The sequence below is a fragment of the Triturus cristatus genome, chromosome 7, assembly GCF_964204655.1.
Source record: "Triturus cristatus chromosome 7, aTriCri1.1, whole genome shotgun sequence".
In the NCBI taxonomy this organism is placed as follows: Eukaryota; Metazoa; Chordata; class Amphibia; order Caudata; family Salamandridae; genus Triturus; species Triturus cristatus.
Window position 1 is genome coordinate 81,296,692 of NC_140590.1, and position 24,569 is coordinate 81,321,260.

Here is a 24,569-nt window from a genome sequence, read left to right on the forward strand (position 1 = left end):
TCTGTAGATGTAGTTGCTTAAGCACACAATCTGTGAACCTTCTGTTTGTGGTCTTAGCTCTGCAGCTGTAGGTGCTCCAGCACGCAATCTGCAGACCATCTGTCTGAGGTCCTATCCCTGTAGATGTAGGGGCTCAAGCACACAATCTGAAGATCGACTGGCTGTGGTCTTAGCCCTGTAGCCATAGGTGCTCAAGCACATAATTCATAGGCCATCTGTTTGAGGTTTTAGGATTGTCGTAGTAAGCTCTTAAGCACACAATCTGCAGCCCTTCTGTCTGAGGTCCTAGCTCTGCTGATGTAGGCGTCAAGCACACAATCGATAGATCGTCTGTTCGAGGTCCTAGCTCTGTGGATGTAGGTGCTCAAGTACACAATCTGCAGCCCTTCGGTCTGAGGTCCTACCTCTGTGGATGTAGGCGCTCAAGCACACAATCTGCTGCCTTCTGTCTGAGGTCCTACCTCTGTGGATGTAGGCGCTCAAGCACACAATCTGCTGCCTTCTGTCTGAGGTCCTACCTCTGTGGATGTAGGCGCTCAAGTACACAATCTGCAGACCTTCTGTCTGATGTCCTAGCTCTGCTGATGTAGGCGTCAAGCACACAATCGATAGATCGTCTGTTCGAGGTCCTAGCTCTGTGGATGTACGCCCTCAGAATATGCCCCCAGAACACACAATCTGCTGCCTTCTTTCTGGGGTCCTAACTTTGTGGATGTACATGCTCACTTTTGTGACGCAGCGGCGGCGCAAAGCTAGCGCCATGCTGCGACAGATTTACAACGTGACGCATCTAGGGAGATGGGTCACGTTGTAAAGCCCTGCGCCACATTAAACCTGCGTCAGGTTTAATGTATGCAGGGTGGGCGTTACGTCGGAAAAAGCGTCGGAAAAGTGACTGCGTGAAATCTATAAGATTTCACGCAGTCACTTTTCCGACGCTGGTGCGTCAAATCCTTATGCCTGCTTCAAGCAGGCGTAAGGCGTAACGCACCAAGTTAGGGATAAGGCAGGTTGAAACAGTGCTGGAGTCGCATCGCGCTTGCGACACAACTTCAGCATTGCGCCAACATTACGCCGGCAGATGCGTCACGCATCTGCTTGTCCTTGCGCCACGATGCACTGCATTGTAAATGCGGCGCATCTGCGGTGGCGCAAGGGCAAACTTGCATGACGCATCTTCCCTGGCGCATCCCTGATGATTTGCAGGGATGCGCCAGGGAACGTAAATCTGCCCCAGCGTGGGCTGTGAGATTGCCAGCCTGGCAAATACTCTAGACTCTGGGTAGGTTTTGAGAATGCGGAAGTAATTCACCAAACAGCAAGCATGGCTGCGGTGAATGGCAGTGTGCGGCAGCAACCCTCTAGTAGCCTGCAAGGCTAGATCGAGCGTGAGGGTCCTTTTTAAAAAAAATCTTTCTTTCTTAAAAGCACTTTAGCATTTTTTGCATGGACAATTTTGTTTTATTCTCCAGTTCTGACCTGGGGATGAAAGTACTGAAATACGCAGAGTTGGGGAAATTCATTTGTGATGTCTTCAGTGGAAAGGGCAATTTGAGAGAAACGTCAATTTGTCAGACCTCAGCCAGTCTGCGTCGTCGGTGTCTTTTAAGCACGAGCTTCCTTAGTTGTGAGGTTCTCACCTAGCGCGCGATCTGTGGTGCGCTGCCCCCTACCAGGGAGAGGCGCTGTGCAGGAAGCAGTCAGTGGTGCCCCGTGTGTGGTAGCCATTCGAAGCCTCGTGCATTGCCAGGGGCTGGCATGGAATAACTCACCGTCATTACAGTGGGCTGGGGCACGGGGGAGGTTTGCACCTTCAGACGAGGCACATCTTTCGATTTGGGGACATTTGCCCAGTGACTGCCTGTGGATGGCAGGAGGGGTGGGGCAGACACCTGGCGTGTCTCCGCACATTGGGGGCAGTGGCGTAGAACAGCGGGTTTATGGGGCGCAGACGTGCTACACTGTCCTCGGCTGAGGGGTACCTGCCTAATAGCGGCTGTGGTGGTGATGTGGGTACAGGACAGGCAGACGGGTGCTGTTAGGGCAGGAACAGGGCGTTGACTCGATGTGTTTTCTCCGGAATGGCGGTGTGGGAGCAGCCATTTTTCCCCATGTCTGCTCTGCCGCATTTAGCTCTGCTGCCAGCTGAGAGCTACAGAACAGCCCGTCGTGTAACAGCAGGAAGAGCTCTGGCGAGGGGTGGGGGGGCACAGGGGCGAGGAGGCAGCCAGGATACAGGGCAGGTTTCACCCTGTTTATCATTTATGCTGATCCCAGCAACAAGCGCCAGTGAGTCGTTAGAGTGGAATATACTCGCACACTCCAAGGTTCGTGTCCTACCGTGGGAGGGGGCGATACAGAACACCTTTAAACTGTAAGCTTGTTAGGAGTGTTTCTGCGGGAACGAGATTGCCAATGACAACTCTTCCTCTTTGCAAAGGATATGTTCTTTTCCTTTGACCAAATATTGTAACAATGTTCAAACTGGCCAGTGGGTGCCTTCTAGAATGCCCGGCTCCCCCGTTGAAACGACGGGGAAAACCTACTCCGGGTCTCCTGCGAACTCCTCTATTTGCTGTCCAGGGTCGCCGTGCTATGTCAACCCGTTTCAGCTCCCGTCGCACTCGTGGTAGACTGCTGCATGACAGTGGGCGCCGAGGGCTTGGAGTTGGAACCGGTGGGTCAGGGCGACACAAAGTTTGTCAATTCTGCTAAATCGGATGATTTCGTGGATCAGGACCCTCGTAGATAAATAACGGCCATGCCGCAATCTTAGAGTGCGACATATATGTCTCATTGCGCTATACGGGCAGACGGGGGTGTGCAACAGGGAGGTGGGGTGGATATATGTGACACGGCAACGTCAAGACCCCCCCTCCCCCTCCTGCAGATCTGGACAGTTTCTGAGGTTCGGGATCACTCATGTACTGCGGCCATAGTGTACACCTGATGCGTGACATACTCCGGCTTTGGGATCCTTGTTTGAGGGCTGAAGAAAGGGCAGTACAAGACGGATGGGCGGGCGGAAGGGGGAGCGAAGGGTGGTTGGAAGGATCAGAGCCAATGTGCCCTTCTTGCATACTAGCAGCACCCACAGACCGTGCCATGCTGTACTCTCGGCGTGTAGGTGGAGTGTGCGAGCTAGGGTCAGGCCCTGTAGACTCGGGCAATGTCGGGGTTCCGACACCCCCGTAGAAGGTTGGCGCATGGCATGCCTAGGGAGTAACTGCAACCTCCACTGGAACTCATGCTGGCTCTACCGTCTTGTCGGTAGTTTGGGGTTCTAGCAAACACCCCAAATGCAGATATGTGTCACTCTTAGAGAATAACATTCTTAGAAAGGGGCGGTGGTAGTGTGGCAAGACAGTGCTCAATATGTAAAATTATAAGTGCTGGGGCAAACGTTTTACTTAGGAGTCCGCCCCCGATGCTGTGGATTGTTGGATGCTAACCCAGCCCGGTCTCACTTCTCCCTCACCACTCCTTCATCCACCTCTCTCTCCCTTTAGTTCTCTCTTGCATGTTTTTTCATCCCCACATTCTCCCTTTGTCATTTTTTTCCCTTCTACCTCTTCACCTGTCTTTCCTCCTCTTTAACTTTCTCCCTCTAGTTCTGCGTCAAAATCTAATGGAACAAAATACGTTCCGGTCCCCAAAAATGAGTGCCGGTGCCCACTATTGGCTACTACTGGTACACGTTGTGGAATGGAAAGGGTGGCGGTTATCTTTAAAAGAGCAGAATCGGACTCCGTTAGTTCGTCTTGGGGATTCGGGTGGATTCTGAGTTCGAGCACACAGCCCAGATACAATTCTGCAGAACGCCTAGAGAGTAACATCTTGCTGGCTTGAAGGGGCAGAAGGGTACAGGGAAAGGGAAGGGCGATTGTCTCAAAAAGAGCAGAATCGGACATCGTTTTATGGAGACGGGTGTTTTCTGGGTTCGAATACACACCCCAGATGCACGCCTTGGTGGCCTGAAAGTGCAGGAGGGTACTGGTCAGGAGGGAGGGGGTTTTCTTTAAGAGAGCAGAATCGGGCTGTTTGTTCGTCATTTGGATAGTTTCGGAGTTAGATCGCACACCCCTGATACAGATATGCAGCACTTGCAGAGAATAAATCTTGCTGAGTTAAAGGGGAGCAGGAAGGTACAGAACAAGAAGGAAGGCGGTTATCTTTATAAATTAAAACAAGCAGCCCACCTCTCTTAGTTGCTTCACTGTAAAATGGATCTAAAAAAATGCAGAAGCCCGCGAGTGGTGCGCGCGCGCCACAGCGAGCCATGGTTTCGGTTCCAATTATCACACCCGTGTCTGGGCACGATCATTGCTCCTCACAATGAGGGCTCCTGGGGGCGCCACTCGCAGAGTGTGCACCCCCGGGCAGCTTCGGGCACATGGTATGGCCGAGGCAGGTAGGCAATGCTGATTGGTCCGCGTTAGGTAGCGCGAGCAAAATATCCAGAACATTCTGTGTGGGCGCCTAGAGTGTAGGACAAGGAAGGACGACGAATTTTGTGGGTCGTGTGAGGCGCTCGTGAGGGTAATTAATTAAATTGTTTTCTGGAATGGAGTCATCCGCTTCAGTGAAGGAGGCGCTGCGGGTGCTATATGAGGCGGGCAGGGAGGATTTGTTGATTCCTGGTGTGCTCAGTGAGGCGTGGGTTGGGTTAGAACAGCGGGGGCGGCAGGCTTCAAAAGGCGTTTCCGCCGCTGTCGCCGCATGCATTTCCAGCGAGGGTTCACCTGAAGTGGTGGGAAGCGTTTCGAGCGCTTTGAAGCAAAACTCACCCCCTCCTCGTTAGCCGCCTCACAGGTCAGCCTCTGCTCCTGCCCCAGTCATGTTTTTAAAGAAGGGGAGGGGCCGCGCACGCACTCAGGCAAGGTCTTCTCAGGCTCATGTGGGGAGAGATATGATTACAAAACGAGCCGGAGTTAGAACGAAGGGCTCGCTGGGTAAAGAGAATGTTGCAAGGGCTCCACCAAGTGGCCAAAATGTGAATATGCCTGTTTTAAAGGAGCACAATTGTAAGCAAGGTAGTGGCACTAATATTGTTGCAGTGAATAGGGGGAAGGAGGATGAAATATCAGAAGTGTGCTCACGGGACAGGGATTTGTTGCCTGTTATTGCCAGTAGTCAAGGCGACACCATCCCGGGGGGGCACAAATCCCATATAGAGCAAGTTGCGCGTTCTCCATTGCCTAGGCCAATTTTTGGTACCGGGGGGGAGCCTGAGGTGTTTTTTATGAAGGACATGCCTGCCCCTTCTCAGTCAGAATTTCATGGTATATGTGATTTCACGCAATTCACGAACGCTCCACAGTCTGGACAGTTGGGGCAATGGGTTTGGATACCTCAAGAAATTAAGGACAAAGATAGGTTGCTGAAACTCAGTCACAGGGGTTCATCTTTTGCTGCGAGTTCAAGCGGCTCGCAGTCCAACGTGGGCAAACCACTGCCAGACACAAGAAAGGGCAGTAGAAACGCTAATATCAGGCTTCACACGTCCTGCAACGCCAGAAGTATGGAGGAGGGAGATTTGTCAACGAATTTTCCCACGCCGCTGGACCACTCAAGAGCTGCAATTTTTAAGAAGGCTGTGAATTGGAGGGAGTTTGATGGGGGTATAGGCGATGGGGCGCAGCCAAGTTGCAGTGGTAGGGACGGAAATACAAGCAAGAAAGGGGTGGTAGTTTCCGAGCAAATTATGGATGACAACGATTCTGTGGAGGAAGGGGAAATTTTGGAGGGGGCAAATCTACGGGAAGGTCATCAACAGGTTTGGGAAACTGCAGGGGGGGGTTCTACTAAAGATTTGTCCAGATTTTATTTTTCGCAGGACACATTAAGCGAGGGCACCCAGTGCAGATCCATCCCAAGGCATCGTAGGGGAGCAACGAACAGATCAGCGACCGAGGAACAAGGGCAAACTCATTCAGGTGAGGTGCATGCGCTTTTGCCTCCAAAACGTACAAGGGTCGATAAGGGAGTGGGTACGTTTCCATTACTTTCACCAGGATATTTTCTCCAACGAGCTTTTTTGCATATTTCTTGTTTTGCCATCATTTGGTTGTTTGATACCTGCTTTGTTTTGTGTCGCAATAACGCGCTCCAATATTTTAAGAACCACTCACTGTCACATTATGGTCGACTATTATCGCTAACTGATTTTTCTGCATAACACGCTTCTCTTTTGCGCTCAGGACCGTCACTTTTTGTATGATTCATCCAGCCTAGTTTGAGCTTGTTTACCCATTATGATCTTCTGACCGTTATCCAGTTTAACATGTGTGTTTTATTGACTACAGTTACGTTTGATTGTGCCTACCTGTTAATGATTTCACAAGATGAATTTCTCCGTTGAACTGTTCGCCATCTGTCTTAATATCTTCTCGCATGCCTTTTTTCATCTCACCGGCATGACTCACTACGGTCAGCTTAATACTATTATTTACCTCGCACTTCACCCACTATTGATCACCTGACCGTTATAGACATCTTATATACCTCCAACTTACTCCACGTTGATGCACCTCCGTGCCTTCCAAGTACTTTCTTTTATCATTTATGTATTCACTCTTTCGCCCCTTAGTTTGATTATTAACTTTTGAACTTTAATGCAACATTGCGTAATGATGACACATTCTATCTTATTTCATGGTTTTGTGTTATAGACACCTAACCCAGCCATTCGGGCTAGACTATGTCTCCACGACGGATTTACTCCTCACATTTTGCCTGCCAGTTCTGTGTCCTACACGACCTTGCTTTACCATTAGTTTCATTTTGGCACCCCTTTCCCGTCACATTTTAGAATCCTCCGTCTCCCTCACTGACACTATTTGCCGCGCCGATCTTTATTGGCTCTCTTACCCTTTTCCGTTACAATGGCTCCATTTCCTGTTTGTGTTCGTTTACCTTCATTCTGCATTTATTATATATTCTTTATGTATTTTTTATGTATTCACTTCCTTTTCTCCTTAGCCCTGATGAGTCACAACAGCCACTCGTTGTGACGAAACACGTGTCGGCTGATCTATTTTCTTTTGTACAGCACATTGAAACTTTCAATTAAAGAATTGTTGCACGCAACACACTTGATGTCGACCAGTGTTTATCCATTACAAAGATTTTGTCCGACTCTTTATGGCATCTACTTAATACATACAGGACCAGCCAATTACCCATACGTGTGCACAGGATCTCATTTCCAGTTGTTGTTGTAGGTCTCGCCCTACGCATTGCAGGGGTATTTCGTTGGGTTTGTCACCCCTGACCTAGTGGCACCGTACATTTTGTCTCACTCTACCTATCACGTACACGCTCGAGCGCCAGGCTTCCTCCAAATCATCAAACCCTCATCACTGTCACCACTTCCTTCGGGAGGAAGGGCAGCCGCAACGTGCGATTTAGCTATCTCCAATTCATTACTTCTAAACTGTCTTTCTGTGATATGGATAGAGACAAGGTCGCATCAGATCTTTTCGAAAATCTAGCCAAAGGTATACCTCTAACCAGTGCTACCTCCAACAGTAACTCTCAACGCAAGGAAGGACTTAAGGATAAATTCATCAGACTAGAACGTTTGAAGAAGACGGAGAATTCTCGGTGGTGGGATAGCGCCACCTTGAAACAGTACCTAAGACTGAACAGAGTCCCGAGGGGACTACGCTCACAAATTTTCCCCACATTTGATGATCTGGATGATGATCTGTTGGGAAAGTGGGAGGAAGCTCTAACTAACAACTCCAATACTCTCATTCACATTCTGATAGAAAATGCAGAACGAAAAGTGACGAAACTCCAATCAGAAATTCTCATTCTTGAAAAAGAAATAGAAGAGCTCAACCTGAAAGACGCAACCGAAAAGAATTACGCTATACTTAATGAAATACTGGCTAAACACCAGAACGATATAAAGGAAAGGAAAACCAGACAGCTCAGAAGAGACGAAGCAGACTACAAAGAGGGCCGTGTCTTCACCTTCGCACGCAAGTACGACCAACTGGTACACAACTCTACCAAAGCTGTGAACATCTCCAGATCCTCTATCTCCTCTAGCACATCTTCTCTCAATACAGCACCCACTAGTGATAGTGATCCAGAAACCACAGGACAGTCCAATCCCATACTCACGTCTTCAAGTAGTTTTTTACGGGAAGTACAAGCAATCAGACGGGAGACCAGGACTCAACAGAGACCAGGTACAGGAGACAGAAAACCCGTAGAGGGAAAAGATCAGGACAACGATCAATACAAAAAGAAATTGAGATCGGGCAACGGCAAGAAACAGTAACAACCAATACTAACATCCAAGTAGTTAATCTTTCCTCTACACCTCTCAACATGAACATGGTTTCTCTACTGAACAAAGGTCTCAATTTCAACCCCTATGAATCAGGAGACTTATGTAGATCGAAAATAGATCTCTTCAAATTCATCAGAAACTTGAAACTTAAAAAACATTTTGAACTCATGCCCATATCTGACACCACAGGGAGAACCAATATCTGTCCCCTGGACACTCAGACCATAAAGGATGTTAATGATACACATCTTCTCCTCTCCCTTACTGAATCAGATAATCCACCATACAGTCTGGAATCACTACTACAAGACTTAGACATTGATCCCTACGGCACTATACCCAGTGGCTTGAAAACTAAATCCAAATGGACACCCACTCTTCCAGGTGGAAATGCCATAGATGTCTTCCACAATCTTGTACTCGAAGATCTTGACAAATACGAAAAAAGACTCATGCACAAAAAGACCAGGATCAAAGATAATCTAACCAAAGGAGAGAGATCTGCGCTCAAAACACTCAGTGCTGACCCCAATATCATCATAAGAGAAGCGGATAAAGGGGGTAACGTGATCATCATGAACCACGCTGACTACCACAATGAGATAATGGAACAACTCCGAGACCAAACCTGCTATGAACATCTCAACCACAATCCAATTGGCCAGTTGAACAATCTCATCAACAAAAAAATACTAGCCTGGCAGACTCAAGGTATCATCGATGAAGACGAAGCACGGTACCTGAAAGTAACCAAACCGACCTTCCCCGTGCTCTACACCCTCCCCAAGATTCACAAGCAAGCACCTTTCCCTCCAGGCCGACCTATAATCTCAGGCATAGATGGTCCCACAGAAAGACTTTCACAATATGTTGACCTCTTTCTTAACCCCATTGTGAAGAATCTGCCGTCCTACATTCAAGACACGAAACACATTCTTAGCATCCTCACAGACATACAATGGCAACCCAATATGATCATGGCCACCCTGGATGTAGTTTCTCTGTATACTTCCATCGAACCAGACCTAGGCCTAAAGGTGGTGACCAAATCTCTTCAACACCGTTCGGCATCATTGTGGGAACACACCAATATGATCTCAAATATGATGGAGATCATACTCAATAACAATTACTTCCTGTATGACAACCAATGGTATAAACAAACCAAGGGAGTAGCAATGGGTTCCAAATTTTCACCATCTTTTGCCAACCTGTACATGGGAGCACTGGAAACTGACTGGCTATGGGGGAAGAAAGCAGCCCAATGGACGGACTTCATCGTCTATTGGGGTAGATACATTGATGATTGCTTGTTATTCTGGTCGGGCTCACAAGATCAACTCGATTGCTTCTGTAACTACCTCAACTCTAACGACATGAACATGAAATTCACATGCCTGGCCAGTAAAACCTGTATCTCTTTTCTTGATATTGAATTATACGTAAAAAATGACACCCTACATAGCAAGCTGTTTCGCAAGGAGACATCTTGCAATGCTATTCTTCATGCCAACAGTGCTCATCCCCTACACCAAATACGTACAATCCCCTACGGAGAATTCTCCAGGGCCAGGAGGAACTGCAGCGAAGACTCTGAATTCAAAAACTGTCTCAATGACATGCAACACAGATTTTGTCAACGTGGCTATAAGCCCATGATCATCAAAAAAGCAACCAACAGGATTAAGAATATCAAAAGAGCTATGACCTTACAACCCAAAACCTCGAAAAAAACAGATAATCAAACCGTGAGACTGATCACTGAGTACAATGCAATCAGCACCACCATGCGCAAGAGCTTCAATAAACATTGGAACACTCTACTCACCGACAAAGCACTAAGGAACAATATAACAGCACACCCACAGATTACCTTCAGAAGAGGAAGAACCCTTGGGAACAGACTGTGCCCTACCACACCACGATCAACTCCAACCTCCTCATGGCTCACCATTCACACGGTCGGTTTTTTCAAATGTGGAAGTTGTGGAACATGCAAATGGGCTAAGAACGGTACCAAAGATTTCAGTGGATGGAATGGCAAAAAATACAATATCACCACTAACATTAACTGCAATACCAACTTTGTCGTTTACATCCTGCAATGCACCTGTAAATTACAATATGTGGGAAGTACTGTCAGACCATTGAAAGAACGCATCAGCGAACATGTCAGAGCCATGCACAACCAAGATGCCAAGTACCCCATGGCTTCCCATATATCCACATGCAAAACTCAAGGTCCACGCAAGAGCCTGACCTTTTTTGGTATTGACATTGCCAAGAACAGTGTCAGGGGTGGTAACCGTGAACTGAGACTGAGAAGACAGGAAGCATCATGGATCATGCGTCTTCAGTCGGTCAAACACGGTCTTAACATTGACCATGAGCTGCAGTACTTTTTAGGGTCTTGACTCTTCATACTTCTTGTACCGTACCCTACCTAGTTACGCTGTCTGCTCAGCCCTTCTGGCTCACCATCGACACATTATCCGTGTCCACATCAGAACCCAGTGATTTTGACTGTCATTTCTCACATGTGCATGTCTGGTTTAAAATTTTCCCTTTTGCTCGTTTTAGGTGTTTTATATCCTGTGTTGTATATCCTGCTTTTTGTATAATTCATGACCAGTGACTCTCACCGGCCTTTGGCATCCTCAGTTCACCTCCTTTTCCCTTTTACCATCCTTAACTTATACTTGTCATACTCTTTGCTTTTACTACTCCTGTCCCTCTTTTACTTAATTTCTACACACTCAATTGCACTCTTACTATTCTTATCTCCTTTCATCCTCCCCGGTCAATGCCATATCTATCTCCTCTGACCTTCTATCCCTTGTACACACAATTCATGCAGGTGCACCCTCCGACCCATCCCGACCTATCCTTGTCCTCACTTCCGGTTTTTTTCAACCGGATACACCATCTGCCGCTCTAGTTTCTCTTTAGACTATTTAACTTCCGGTTTTACCGCTACTCGTCATTCCGCTCCCTGGAATCACGAGCTGATCCCGCACCCGAGTTCGCTCCTCTACCGGTAAGACCATTCACTTCTTTATCCTTTCCCTTCCCCACAGGGAACTTTCCCACCTGTACTGACAGACATCCCTGTTTTTTTCATTTTACAGATCCTGCTACTTTAGCGTTAACCATATGACCTTAGTTCCCGCCGTCTCCTCAGCGGGTCCCTTTCCTCGAGCTATTTCATATCGAGGTTCTTGTAAAACATACTTTTACTCCCGTACAGGTATTTGCCTCTTCCCTCACTTTCCTTTCTCCTTCTCACTACTTACTTTGTGCCCCTGTCACGTTTCCATTACTTTCACCAGGATATTTTCTCCAACGAGCTTTTTTGCATATTTCTTGTTTTGCCATCATTTGGTTGTTTGATACCTGCTTTGTTTTGTGTCGCAATAACGCGCTCCAATATTTTAAGAACCACTCACTGTCACATTATGGTCGACTATTATCGCTAACTGATTTTTCTGCATAACACGCTTCTCTTTTGCGCTCAGGACCGTCACTTTTTGTATGATTCATCCAGCCTAGTTTGAGCTTGTTTACCCATTATGATCTTCTGACCGTTATCCAGTTTAACATGTGTGTTTTATTGACTACAGTTACGTTTGATTGTGCCTACCTGTTAATGATTTCACAAGATGAATTTCTCCGTTGAACTGTTCGCCATCTGTCTTAATATCTTCTCGCATGCCTTTTTTCATCTCACCGGCATGACTCACTACGGTCAGCTTAATACTATTATTTACCTCGCACTTCACCCACTATTGATCACCTGACCGTTATAGACATCTTATATACCTCCAACTTACTCCACGTTGATGCACCTCCGTGCCTTCCAAGTACTTTCTTTTATCATTTATGTATTCACTCTTTCGCCCCTTAGTTTGATTATTAACTTTTGAACTTTAATGCAACATTGCGTAATGATGACACATTCTATCTTATTTCATGGTTTTGTGTTATAGACACCTAACCCAGCCATTCGGGCTAGACTATGTCTCCACGACGGATTTACTCCTCACATTTTGCCTGCCAGTTCTGTGTCCTACACGACCTTGCTTTACCATTAGTTTCATTTTGGCACCCCTTTCCCGTCACATTTTAGAATCCTCCGTCTCCCTCACTGACACTATTTGCCGCGCCGATCTTTATTGGCTCTCTTACCCTTTTCCGTTACAATGGCTCCATTTCCTGTTTGTGTTCGTTTACCTTCATTCTGCATTTATTATATATTCTTTATGTATTTTTTATGTATTCACTTCCTTTTCTCCTTAGCCCTGATGAGTCACAACAGCCACTCGTTGTGACGAAACACGTGTCGGCTGATCTATTTTCTTTTGTACAGCACATTGAAACTTTCAATTAAAGAATTGTTGCACGCAACACACTTGATGTCGACCAGTGTTTATCCATTACAAAGATTTTGTCCGACTCTTTATGGCATCTACTTAATACATACAGGACCAGCCAATTACCCATACGTGTGCACAGGATCTCATTTCCAGATCCATTCCAAGGCATCGTAGGGGAGCAACGAACAGATCAGCGACCGAGGAACAAGGGCAAACTCATTCAGGTGAGGTGCATGCGCTTTTGCCTCCAAAACGTACAAGGGTCGATAAGGGAGTGGGTACTGATTTTCAGCACAATTTTGCGATCAATGTGGGGAAAAATACACAGGGTGGCGGCGAAGAGCAGCCTTCGGTTAGCAACCCCAAAGGTACGGTGAGTTCGGAGGATAAGCAAAAACCAGAGTCAGATGACAAATCTGCATCAAAATTCAAACATTTACCATATATGGGTTTTTCCATGCCCCTGGGAGCACATTTGAATAAGTCTACTAAGGATAAGATATGGAGGGGGGATTTTGTTGACGTTTTTAAACTGCTTCACAGGGAAATTCAGGCGAAGGAGGGTTCTAAAGAAGAAGCATGGGAGTTGTCTAGAAGGCCCAGGGTACCCACAAACATAGATACTTGGACCTCTGCCTTCCTTATATTTGCCAGTGTTTACTGCGAGAAATTCCCGGATAGATCAGTGTCCCTTTTTAAATACCTCGATACAATCAGGAAGGCGGCCTCAGAATTCGGGGGATATTCGTGGTTGCATTATGATGAGGAATTTAGGGCTAGATTAGGGTTAATGCCGGATAAACCATGGGGGGAGGTTGATAATGAGCTCTGGGTACAATGGATGTATCCTCAGCGGCCCCCCCCTTCCATGCACACGGCTAGCGGTCTAGCTGTTACTTATCGGCCCTTTCAGAATAGACCCACCCTGGGGGGGTGGGTAATGGGAACAAGCAGCAGTCAGCCATTTCCGGGGCATGCTGGAATTTTAACAAAGGGTTCTGTGCAAGGAACCCCTGCAAGTATAAGCACGAGTGCTCAAAATGCGGAGGCAGGCACGCAGTCTTGCAGTGTTTTGGAGAGCAGGCGAATTGGGGAAACAGTTTTCAAAATAGGGGCAGAGGCTTCTCGTTCCAGTCTGGAAACAAGGGCTTCTACGCCAATCAAAGTGGACAACCTATGTAACTGGTTACGTTTTTACCCCAACTCTCAAGAGGCAGCGCTGTTAGCATGGGGCTTTAAGGAGGGCTTCAAGTTAGGTTATCAAGGCCCACGCTGTCGCCGATTCGCCCTGAATTTAAAATCCGCCAATGCTTTCCCACAGGTGGTAAGAGAGAAATTGATGACGGAAGTCCGGGAGGGAAGGATGGCAGGGCCTTTTGATTCATGGCCCCTGGATGATCTCATTGTGTCACCTCTGGGCGTTGTTCCAAAAAAGACTGCTGGAGAGTTCAGAATGATTCAGCATCTTTCGTGGCCTTCAGGTGGCTCCATCAATGATTTTATATCCAGGGACGATGCTATGGTGCAATTCTCAACAATAGATTCAGCTTTTAGGATGATCAGGATGTCAGGGGAGCATTCGCAGTTAGCAAAATGCGACATCAAATCAGCCTTTAGACTCCTGCCAGTTCATCCCTCTGATTTTTCTTTGCTGGGAATCTTTTTTGAAGGAAGTTTCTTTGTTGATAAATCCCTTCCTATGGGTTGCGCCATATCATGCAGATTATTTGAAGCCTTTAGCTCCTTTCTTCAGTGGTGTTTTTCTTTTATCACAGGACACACCGGGGTAACACATTACCTAGATGATTTTTTGTTCATAGGCGCAGCCAATTCTCAGCAATGCAAAAAAGCTATACACGAGTTTGAAAGTCTGGCTCATGATTTGAGGATAAAACAGAGGGCCCCGCTTGTTGCCTTACATACTTGGGCATTGAAATTGATACCTCTGAAATGCAGGCCAGATTACCTCGGAAAAAGATTCAAGAAATATCTAAACTTTTGGACCACGCATGCTCAGCAGCGAAACTAACGTTGTGGGAAGCCCAAAGCTTATTAGGCCACCTAAATTTTGCATGCAAGGTTATTCGTGCAGGCAGATCTTTTTGCAGGCGTTTGGGTTTCTCCATGTCAGGCCTAAAGCTCCCCCACCACAGGGTTAGAGTAACGGCTCAGATGCGAGCAGATTTTGAGGTTTGGTCGATTTTTCTGGCAGATTTCAATGGCATAACAATCTGGTCTCTAGAAGAAGATTTTAACTGGGAAATGCAACTCTTTTCCGATGCTTCTGGAGCCAATGGTTTTGGCCTTTTCTGGGAGGGAAAAAGGTGTGCCGAACGATGGCCGGCTAGTTGGGTCGCCCAAAAGAAGAGCATAGCCTTCCTGGAATTTTTTCCTTTAATAGTGGCTCTAACTGTTTGGGGAAAGAAATTGGCCAACAGGACAGTCTTATTCAACGTTGACAATAAAACAGTGGTCGATTTGATCAACAGTCAGAAACCTAAAGATAAGCCTTTGTTGAAATTGTTGCAGATGTTCATGTCAGGCTGTCTTAAACATAACATTATTTTCAAAGTAAGGCACATTTCCGGTATCTCAAATAACATCGCGGATGCCCTATCTCGATTTCAGTGGGAGAGATTCCGTGGCTTGGCGCCAGGAGCAGACAGGCGGAAGACTCCAATACCCGACGAGATATGGAATCTGGTGGTGTGAATGTGTACCATCTCATCGAGCTCTCTTTAGCAAAGAGTACAAAGCTGGCTTACAGGAGAGCTTGGCTGGAGTTTCTTGACTCAGGTGCTGCATGTAGGAGTTTTGATGGGTTGGGGTTAGAGCAGCGACGAAAGGATGTGGTGCATTTCATTATGCTCAATATCAGTAAAGGCATTTCTTCCACCACTATAGCCGGTAAGTTAGCCGGTATTTCATTTTACGGAAAATTTTTCTGGGGCTACGAACCGTCAGCAGGCGAGATGGGAAGAAGAATTCTTCAGGGATGGGCTAAGACAAAAAAGAGAGGTTCATACAGGAGAGATCCTATATCCCTGCAATTGTTACATAGAATAGTCACTGTACTACAAGAAGTTTGTTTTTCTGTTTTTGAATTCCGACTATTCAAATTGTGCATGGTCTGGCTCTTTTTTGGGGCTTTTAGAGTCTCGGAGTTGTTAGGAAGTGTAGCGAGCAGCAACATACCAAAGGAAAACATATCCTTGCGGCAATCTGGCATAGAGATTTTTCTTCAGCACTCTAAAACAGATCAAATGGGCAGGGGTGCTAAAATAATACTACAGGAGGTGGGTGGCTTGTTATGTCCTGTGCAAGCATGGCTAGATTTTTTGTCAGTAGGCGGGGCAAGTTCAAAGTTTATTTTTAGGCATCGGAATGGGTCACAGCTAACTGCTTTTCAATTGTTGTCTGTTTTGCGAAAGGCTTTATCGAGATTGGGCAAAGATCCAACCAGTTTTGGTACCCATTCTTTTCGTATTGGGGCAGCATCGGAAGCAGTTCGCTGGGGTTTTGCTATAAATGATGTCAAAAAATTGGGACGCTGGTCATCTGATTGCTGCCTCCGCTACATTAGACAGTTAGATCAGGACAGTTAATGTCGCGGAATATTAATTGTTTTTTCATTTTAGGTTGGGCTGCCAACTTGGAAAAACGTCAGCAAAGAGTCTGGATGGTCGGTCATTCTTTCATCAAATGGGCAGCTAAACAAGCCGAAAAACGGCACTTTGGAAAAAATTTGGGTTTTTCTTCAGAGGAAGTGCTGCTCTGCTGGTGGGGAAAAAGTGGCATGAGATGGGGGCAGTTTTTACCTTTGATGAGCGAGTTATCTGCAAACAGCAAACCTGATGTGATAATTTTGCACCTGGGGGAAAACGATTTGGTACAGTTGTCAGGTTTGGGTCTTTTAATGGAAATGAAAACTGACTTGGAACTCTTTTTGAACACTTGGCCTAATGCACAGCTGGTTTTGACTGCCTTAATGCCTCGCAGGGTTTGGAGAGGGGCGGACAGATTTACTGCCATGGAACGAGCGAGGAAAAAAGTCAACCGCGGCATGCAGCGTTTCTGTATCCTTAATAATATTCATTGGCTTGTGCATAGTGAGATAACCAAAGATGACTATCAATTTTTCAGGCATGATGGCGTACACTTATCTTTCATTGGCAATGAGATTTATATTCTGAATATACGAGAAATGATTTTGAAGATTTTGAACGCACAAACATGGTGTTGAGTTATGCTGTTGAAGCGGCAGCATCTGTTTTTTCAGTTTTTGCAATACCTAACTGTTTTTTAAAGGAGAAATTTCCTAGTTCCAATATAGTCAATTATCGTCCCCCATTTCTCCTTCCCCCTCCAACCCCCTCGCCCCCCCCCTCTCCCTTTCTTTGCCCTCCCTTCCATAGGATTATTTCATGAATCTCTGTATTTATTGCAGTTTTTTCTGGGTGCTTACGCCGCCCAGCCTTAGTGGATGGTGGTAGTTTTTCTGGTTAAGAAAATTTTTCTATCGTTCTTCACTGTTTGGCGACAGTATGTATATATATATACATATATATATATATATATATGTTTATATTTATTTATATATATATGTTCTTCTGTTTTCTCACATGGTGCTTGTTAAGTTTTCTCGTAATAAATATTTTCACAGCTATAGCGGCTGGGGGCTCAGGAATACTTTGGATTGTTTTGAATCCATTTGCCATTTTAAAATGTTGTCAAGTGAGAATTTTGAGCGGGGGGGGGACAGGAAAAACACCTGAGGAAGGGTTTTTCCTGGTGGCAGAGTTGGAGGAGATCAAGACAGGCAGGAAAGTTTGGGGGGCGTTAGGGATAGCTTCGGACAGAGGAAAGCAAGGGAGAGAAATTGGAGGCAAGAGTTAGGCAGGAGATGGAGTTAGGGGTTTTGGGAGGAGGATTAGGCCGAACAAGGTGGGGTGGTAGTTGTACGGGGATATTGCTTAGGGGTGGGGGGTGTTAGTTCGGAATATGTTTGATTAGGACCTGATGCAATTGGATATCGCCTTTGCCTACGTTATGTTATGTTATGTTAATGGGTGACTTGTATAGCGCACGGCTACTCCAAGGAGTGTCCCGGCGCTTTCTGACCCATTACTGAGAAAAGAAAAAAGAGAACAGAAACATAACAGAATTACTGATTAAAAAGCCAGGTTTTCAAGGCCTTTCTAAAGGCAAACAGGTTGGGAATAAGACGGAGATCAACAGGAAGGGAGTTCCATAGTTTGGGAGCGAGATATTTAAAGGAACGTCCACCAATTCTGACTTTCCTAATGGGAGGCACCATTGCCAGGCCAAGATTTTCCGACCGGAGAGATCTGGAGGGTTTGTAAAAAGAAAGCCGTTTCTGAATATAGGAGGCCCCCACCAAATGGAGTGCCTTATGGGCCAGTGTAAGAGCTTTGAATGTGATTCGCTTCTTGATCGGAAGCCAGTGAAGGGAGGAAAGCAACTCAGATGATCTGGCTTGCCGGGGTAGGCCGAAGATGGCTCTTGCCGCTGAATTATGTACAACCTGGAGTTTATGCAAGAGATAGTCCGGCAAACCCAGGTAGAGGACATTCGAATAATCAAGCCTGGAACAGATCAGAGCTTGTACTGTCAGCTTCCTGTGGGCTAAAGGGAGCAAAGGAAGGAATTTACGCATCATTTTAAGTAGACCAAAACAGGTACCCGTGAGACCTGTGATCTGTGTTTTCAGAGCCAGGGTGTTATCGATTTTGACCCCAAGGTTTTTAGCGACCAAAGAGGAAGAGGAAGGGGGGGACATGCAAACCGGCCACCATTCCTGCCAGGGCGGTTCTGCCTGACAGCCGAAGAAGAGCACCTCGGATTTATCCGGGTTGCACTTAAGGCTGCTCCGCTGAAACCAGTTGAAGACAGCCCCAAGGCAGCCACGGATGCTCTCCCCGTCAAACTCCATGCCCTTCTTGCAGGTGAAGAGGAGCTGGGTGTCGTCAGCGTATGATATGATCTGGGCACCCATCGACTCCGCCAGTATCGCCAATGGAGTCATGAAGATGTTAAAAAGGGTCGGGCTCAGCACCGATCCTTGAGGGACTCCGACATTCATAGGCAGCACCTCGGCGGAGTACGGGGGGGCCCAGACCACTTGTCGACGACCCGCTAGGTAAGATCTCAGCCAGCTCAACACCGTCCCTCTGAGACCGATCTCGTGAAGTCTTCTCAAGAGGGCCTCATGCGGGACGGTGTCGAAGGCCGCCGACAGATCCAACATCACCAGTATTGCTCTTTTACCTGTCCAATAAAGCGGCCTTTTACCCCACTTTGAGTCTTGGTCATGATTATTGCCCGATGAGGGCTCCTGGGGGCGCCACTCGCAGAGTGTGCACCCCCGGGCAGCTTCGGGCACATGGTATGGCCGAGGCAGGTAGGCAATGCTGATTGGTCCGCGTTAGGTAGCGCGAGCCAAACATCCAGAACATTCTGTGTGGGCGCCTAGAGTGTAGGACAAGGAAGGACGACGAATTTTGTCCCACCCTCCCCACCCAAAGGAGAGAAAGGGGAAAGGGGGAGAGAAAAGAGAAGGAAAAGAAAAAAAAAAAAGCGTCATGTGTAACGCTTTGTCTGGGAGGTTGTCACTTGGACAGGTGGCAGAGTTGGAGGAGATCAAGACAGGCAGGAAAGTTTGGGGGGCGTTAGGGATAGCTTCGGACAGAGGAAAGCAAGGGAGAGAAATTGGAGGCAAGAGTTAGGCAGGAGATGGAGTTAGGGGTTTTGGGAGGAGGATTAGGCCGAACAAGGTGGGGTGGTAGTTGTACGGGGATATTGCTTAGGGGTGGGGGGTGTTAGTTCGGAATATGTTTGATTAGGACCTGATGCAATTGGATATCGCCTTTGCCTACCTGTCCAATAAAGCAGCCTTTTACCCCACTTTGAGTCTTGGTCATGATTATTGCCCGAGGCCTATTGGTGTCTATTACGTGCTTGGTGCGCATAATAGACAACAATAGGCCGTGGGAGGAGCAATGTGCCTGCCTTTGGCCAATAGCGTGCAGTCTTTCATTAAAAGACGCACGCTAAGGCCAATGGGGTAGCTGAAAAGGAAACGCACACGCACGAGCGTGTGCGATTCCTAGGTCAGCTTAGATTCCCCGTTTTTCACCTACAAAATGTCTTGCGCTGCACGAGCACTGTTACGCAGTGCACCGCTAGGCGCGAGATCTAAAAAACAGCTAAAATGTAACCAGTGATGTTGAAAATCACCATTTCTGTCAATAAAGAACCCACCTGTAGTGTGTATGTTTTTTAACTGAATTTTTGGGGAAAGTGTGTTTTCTATGCTTTAGAAATCTCAGAAACAACCAGGTGGGTGAGATTAGTGAGTTTTTCATAAGGCCCCGAAAGACACTTACGTTATCAAACGTAGTACATGAAAGCAAGAAGATGTGTGGACGGATCTGCTTTATCATTTATGACAGACAATAGGATTTATATCATTATTACTGTAGCTTTGGGGCTGATTACAGGTGCCCTGGTGTTGGATGGGCTAATTACTGCACCAGATGAAATCTGATTTGAGGTGTTCGAAATTTATCAGGTGCAATAATTATCACCTATTCCAAGCTTCGGCCTTAGAAAAGGGACATAACATGAGGGTTTGATGTTTCCACACCAAAATCTGCATGTTTCAGGTAGTCATAGGGCATTTTTCACCCATCAAATTACATCAAGTTTGATCTGCTGAAGTTTGAAGGAGGAGTGGGAACTTTATTGCCTCTGGTAATTGCACCACTGGATCCCTGCCCCTGGATACCCTCAGGGGTGTCAAGTAGCGCTCAACAAATTGGCTGTTTAATGGTGCCATTAGGTACATGTAATCAGCTGCTTAGAGGCAGGAATAGCTACATATGTCTACATATACAATAACATATGTGTTGGTGACAAAACAGCCAAGAAGAGATGGGCTCTACTAATATAACCGTGAGACTTAAGACAACACTGGGGCGGTGGTAAGATAGCCATGACCTGAACATAAGTAACACATTAGAAGTTGCGAGGGTTGGCTGAAGTACTGGGCCAATGTTAAGAGGTCTTCTGTGTGAAACCTGAATCCTGACTGTGCCCTTCAGCATCTCATACCAGAAGACCAGAGCTCCCAAGGTCATGGTCATTTAACTCATCCTTTTCTTCAACAGTATCCAGGTCACACGCAGTTTTCCTTCTTTCATGGCAAAACAAAAGATCATTGTTATTTTGTAATAATGTGGTGACAACAGAAGTATCCAATGATTCTGCAGCCTTTGGGACATTTTCTAGCAGAAATTAAAATGAACAGCAGCACTGCATCTGAAAAGCAGCAGAAAGTCTGAGAAAGAATGGATGATCCTACTTACTGAGGGGAATCACAGGGGTGCAGCCGTCAGTCTTGCAGCAGCTAGATCCACTCACGGTGTAAACGCCTTCAGCCTTAACACTATATATCGCATTACATGATTTAGATTCTCCACAACTGATCTGAAAGTTACTGGCGGTAACATGCCCACCTGAAACAGAAAAACAACTGACAGTGATTGTGACAAGCACCAACCTACATCACCCACCGCCTGAGCTTCCACCTACCCTCCAGACCCCTGCACACTGCCTCACTCTCCCCCACTCAAACCCCCCGCATCCGCCACAGCAACAGTGGAGGCCGTTCCTTCTCCCACGTAGCCATGAAGTCCTGGACCAGCACCCTCATCCACCTTAGGACCTCGCCCTCCTTTCAGGCATTCAGAAGGCGACTCAAGACATGGCTTTTCAATGGAAGCCTCGGAGCAGCCTGGACCTAGCGCCTGGATACCCTCACGGGTGATTAGTGTGCTTTACAAATTATGTTTGATTGATTGATTGACGTATACTTGTATAGAGCAGCTTAAATGCATAGCTTTGGGCTGCCTTCTGGGTAAATGTATTTAAAATATAGTGTGCTTTTGGAATACAGCTTATATTGATTCTCACATGGGATCTCTCTGTAATATGGAAACAAGCCCAAGTATCTCTGCATGGCATACAGGGTCTGCTATCACCAGATCAAACATTTGCAAAAATAAAAATGCAATAGGGTTGGCTCCTGAACGCTTGCGTGACCCAGAAGGACGACACTCAATATCTGCTTCCAATGCGGGATAGCATCTGTATTTGAAAGGATAAAGATGAGGCACCAGCAACAGTGGATGCCACTTTAACAAGCATTGGCAATGCCTATTGGCCTAGCCTTTCAAAGAGTTACAGTTCTTCACCTAATTACTAGATGTCCTTTCTGGGTCAGAAAAAAAAGCGTGAAGTCTTTAACAAGACTGCAACCCTTCAAAACCTTACTAGATGTACCTTGCAAGTCAGAAGCAACTGCTTAACAAGTCTGTGATAATGCTGCAATAACTCATGTTGTTACTAAATGTCCCTCTTGAGTACCATACAACTGCTTAAACTATCATGCACAAGGTTAAGGTTTTGGGGCATCAACGTAAAAATATACAAATCCACCTTTGCTACTCCAATAAAGCTTTATATTCTTTCCCAAAGGCTTAGTTCCACAAGTCGGTACTAGGTGTCCATCACAAGTCAAGTGCAGAACTATTAAACCTCTTACATGAAGCTGCAATTCCACTAATCATTGTCCCAGTTGAGTCAGATGCAAAAGCATTGACGTTCTTAAATGAAGCTGTAGGTCCACTTGTGGTTACAAGGTGTCCCTCGCACATCAAATGCAAAAGCATTGATAGTCTTTCGTGAAGTTGCAGTTCCACAAGTCTGTACGAGGTGTCCCTCTAAAACTCAAACACATGCAAAAGCTTTTAAGTTCTTACTTGAACCTGCAGCTCCACTAGTTGTTACTATGTGTCCCTCAAGTCAAATGCAAATGTCAATGTCAATGTCAAATATTTTTGTAAAGCGCACAAATCACCAAGAGGTCTCAGGGCGCTTGCAACCAAGACAAAGTAGACGGACAGTGACTGAAATGTTCAAGTACCTAAATTTATTGAATGAAAAGCCAAGTCTTCAGCTTTCTGCGAAAAAGTAGATGGTCAGTTATGGACAGCAGCTCCAATGGAAGTTTATTCCAGAGCAGAGAGGCTAAGTATGAAAAAGATCGGCCCCCATTGCGCACCGTCCGAATGCGTGGTTGGTCAAGAAGAAATCTGGTGCTAGACCACAAAGAACGTCCAGGAACGTACCATTGAAGTTTTTTTGCCAGATAAAGTGGACCAGCTCCATGCATTATCTTATGGGTGAGGCTAAGGATTTTGAACCGCCCTCTTTGGCGAACCGAGAGGCAATGCAAAGTTTTAAGAGTAGTGGCAGAGGGGGAACGGGAAGGGAGATTGAGAACAAGCCTGGCGTCTGTGTTCTTGAGTATCTGGAGCTTGGAAAGTAAATCTTGGTTGAGTGCAGTGAACAGGGCATTGCCATAATCCAGGCGACTGATAATAAGACCCTGAACCAAAGGTTTCCTTTGCCTCCATGGGTAGCCACTTAAAGATCTTACGTAGCATGCGCATAATCCCAGAACAAGTCCCAAGCACTTGGTGTATATGAGTCTTCAAGGACAAAGAGTTATCAATAGTAATGCCCAAGTTCCGGACTGCTAGCTTGGGCGTGGGACAAGTGCCCAGCTCTACCGGCCACCAGTCACATGTCCAAAGCTGTTCTGATTTCCCAAATAGGATAACCTCCGTCTTACCGCCATTCAGTTGGAGCATATTTAGATTCATCTAGTCATTAATCCGGATCATACAACTCTTAAAGCGGGCTTGCACATCAACTTGGTCAGAACCACAGGTGACTAGCAACTGAGTATCATCGGCATAGGATAATGTTTCAAAGCCATAGGTCCTGATGATATCAGCTAAAGGTGTTAAATAAACATTAAACAGCATAGGGCTAAGAATAGAGCCCTGCGGAACCCCGACTGGGACTGGGCATGTGCAGGAAACAATCCCATCCACAGAGACCGTAGTAAAACGGTCTGCCAGATAACTCTCAAACCAGTTAAAGACCTTCCCTCTAATACCCACCTCCCACAGACGATGTTTAAGAATACTGTGGGAGATAGTGTTGAATGCTGTGGACAGGTCCAGAAGGACCAGAATTGCAGATTCTTGATGGTCCAATGCTAGCCTGATATTGTCCACAACTTCGATAACTGCGGTCTCCGTGCTATGGGCCGCACGGAAGCCGGATTGAGAGGGATCAAGGAGCCTATTCGTCTCAAGATAGACAGTGAGACGTTTGTTGACTAAAAACTCCAATGCCTTCCCAAAATAGGGAAGCAAAGAGATAGGACGATAACTAGCGGGCACGCTAGGATCGGCTATGTGTTTTTTAAGGATGGGCTTAACCTGTGCAAGTTTCCATCTCCGTGGGACCGTGGCTTGATTCAAGGATAGATTAAAAACAGTGGTTAGGATATCCACAAACAATGGTAGAATTTTTAAAGTTTAGGAAGGATTAAATCTGGCTTCCCAGCTGACACTTTCCCCGACCCCCCCGCGCTTGTGCCAAAAATGCAAAAGCACTGAAATTCTTACATCAACCCACAGTTGCACTACTTGTCACTTGGTGTCCCTTAAAAGTGGAATCGAAATGCATGAATGTCATTTCCTGAAGCTGTATTTCCATGAGTCCTTACCAGGTGTCCCCTCTTAGTCAACTGCAAAAGCACTGACACATTTTTATGGAGCTGAAGTTCAATTTTTTGTTAATAAAGGTCCATCTCTAGTGAGAAGCAGCTGCTTGAAATGACCTCTACCAAGCTGGCGGGATATGGTTTCATATATACATTTTCATACACCTTTTTTTTTATATATTAATCAGTTGTGCCTGTTTTCCATAGAATTCATTATTTGCCAAAGCAG

General features: G+C 46.3%; 1 protein-coding gene across 1 annotated transcript in view; it reads right to left on the reverse strand.

Annotated features, from left to right (window-relative positions):
- The window catches only part of LOC146808872 (phospholipase A2 inhibitor and Ly6/PLAUR domain-containing protein-like), a 67,141-nt gene that overhangs the window by 9,232 nt on the left and 33,340 nt on the right, over positions 1-24,569 (reverse strand). Inside the window, exon 3 of the mRNA XM_085615686.1 lies at positions 21,066-21,215. Within this exon, the coding sequence (XP_085471812.1) occupies positions 21,066-21,215 (150 nt within the window). The remainder of the gene's footprint in view (positions 1-21,065; positions 21,216-24,569) is intronic.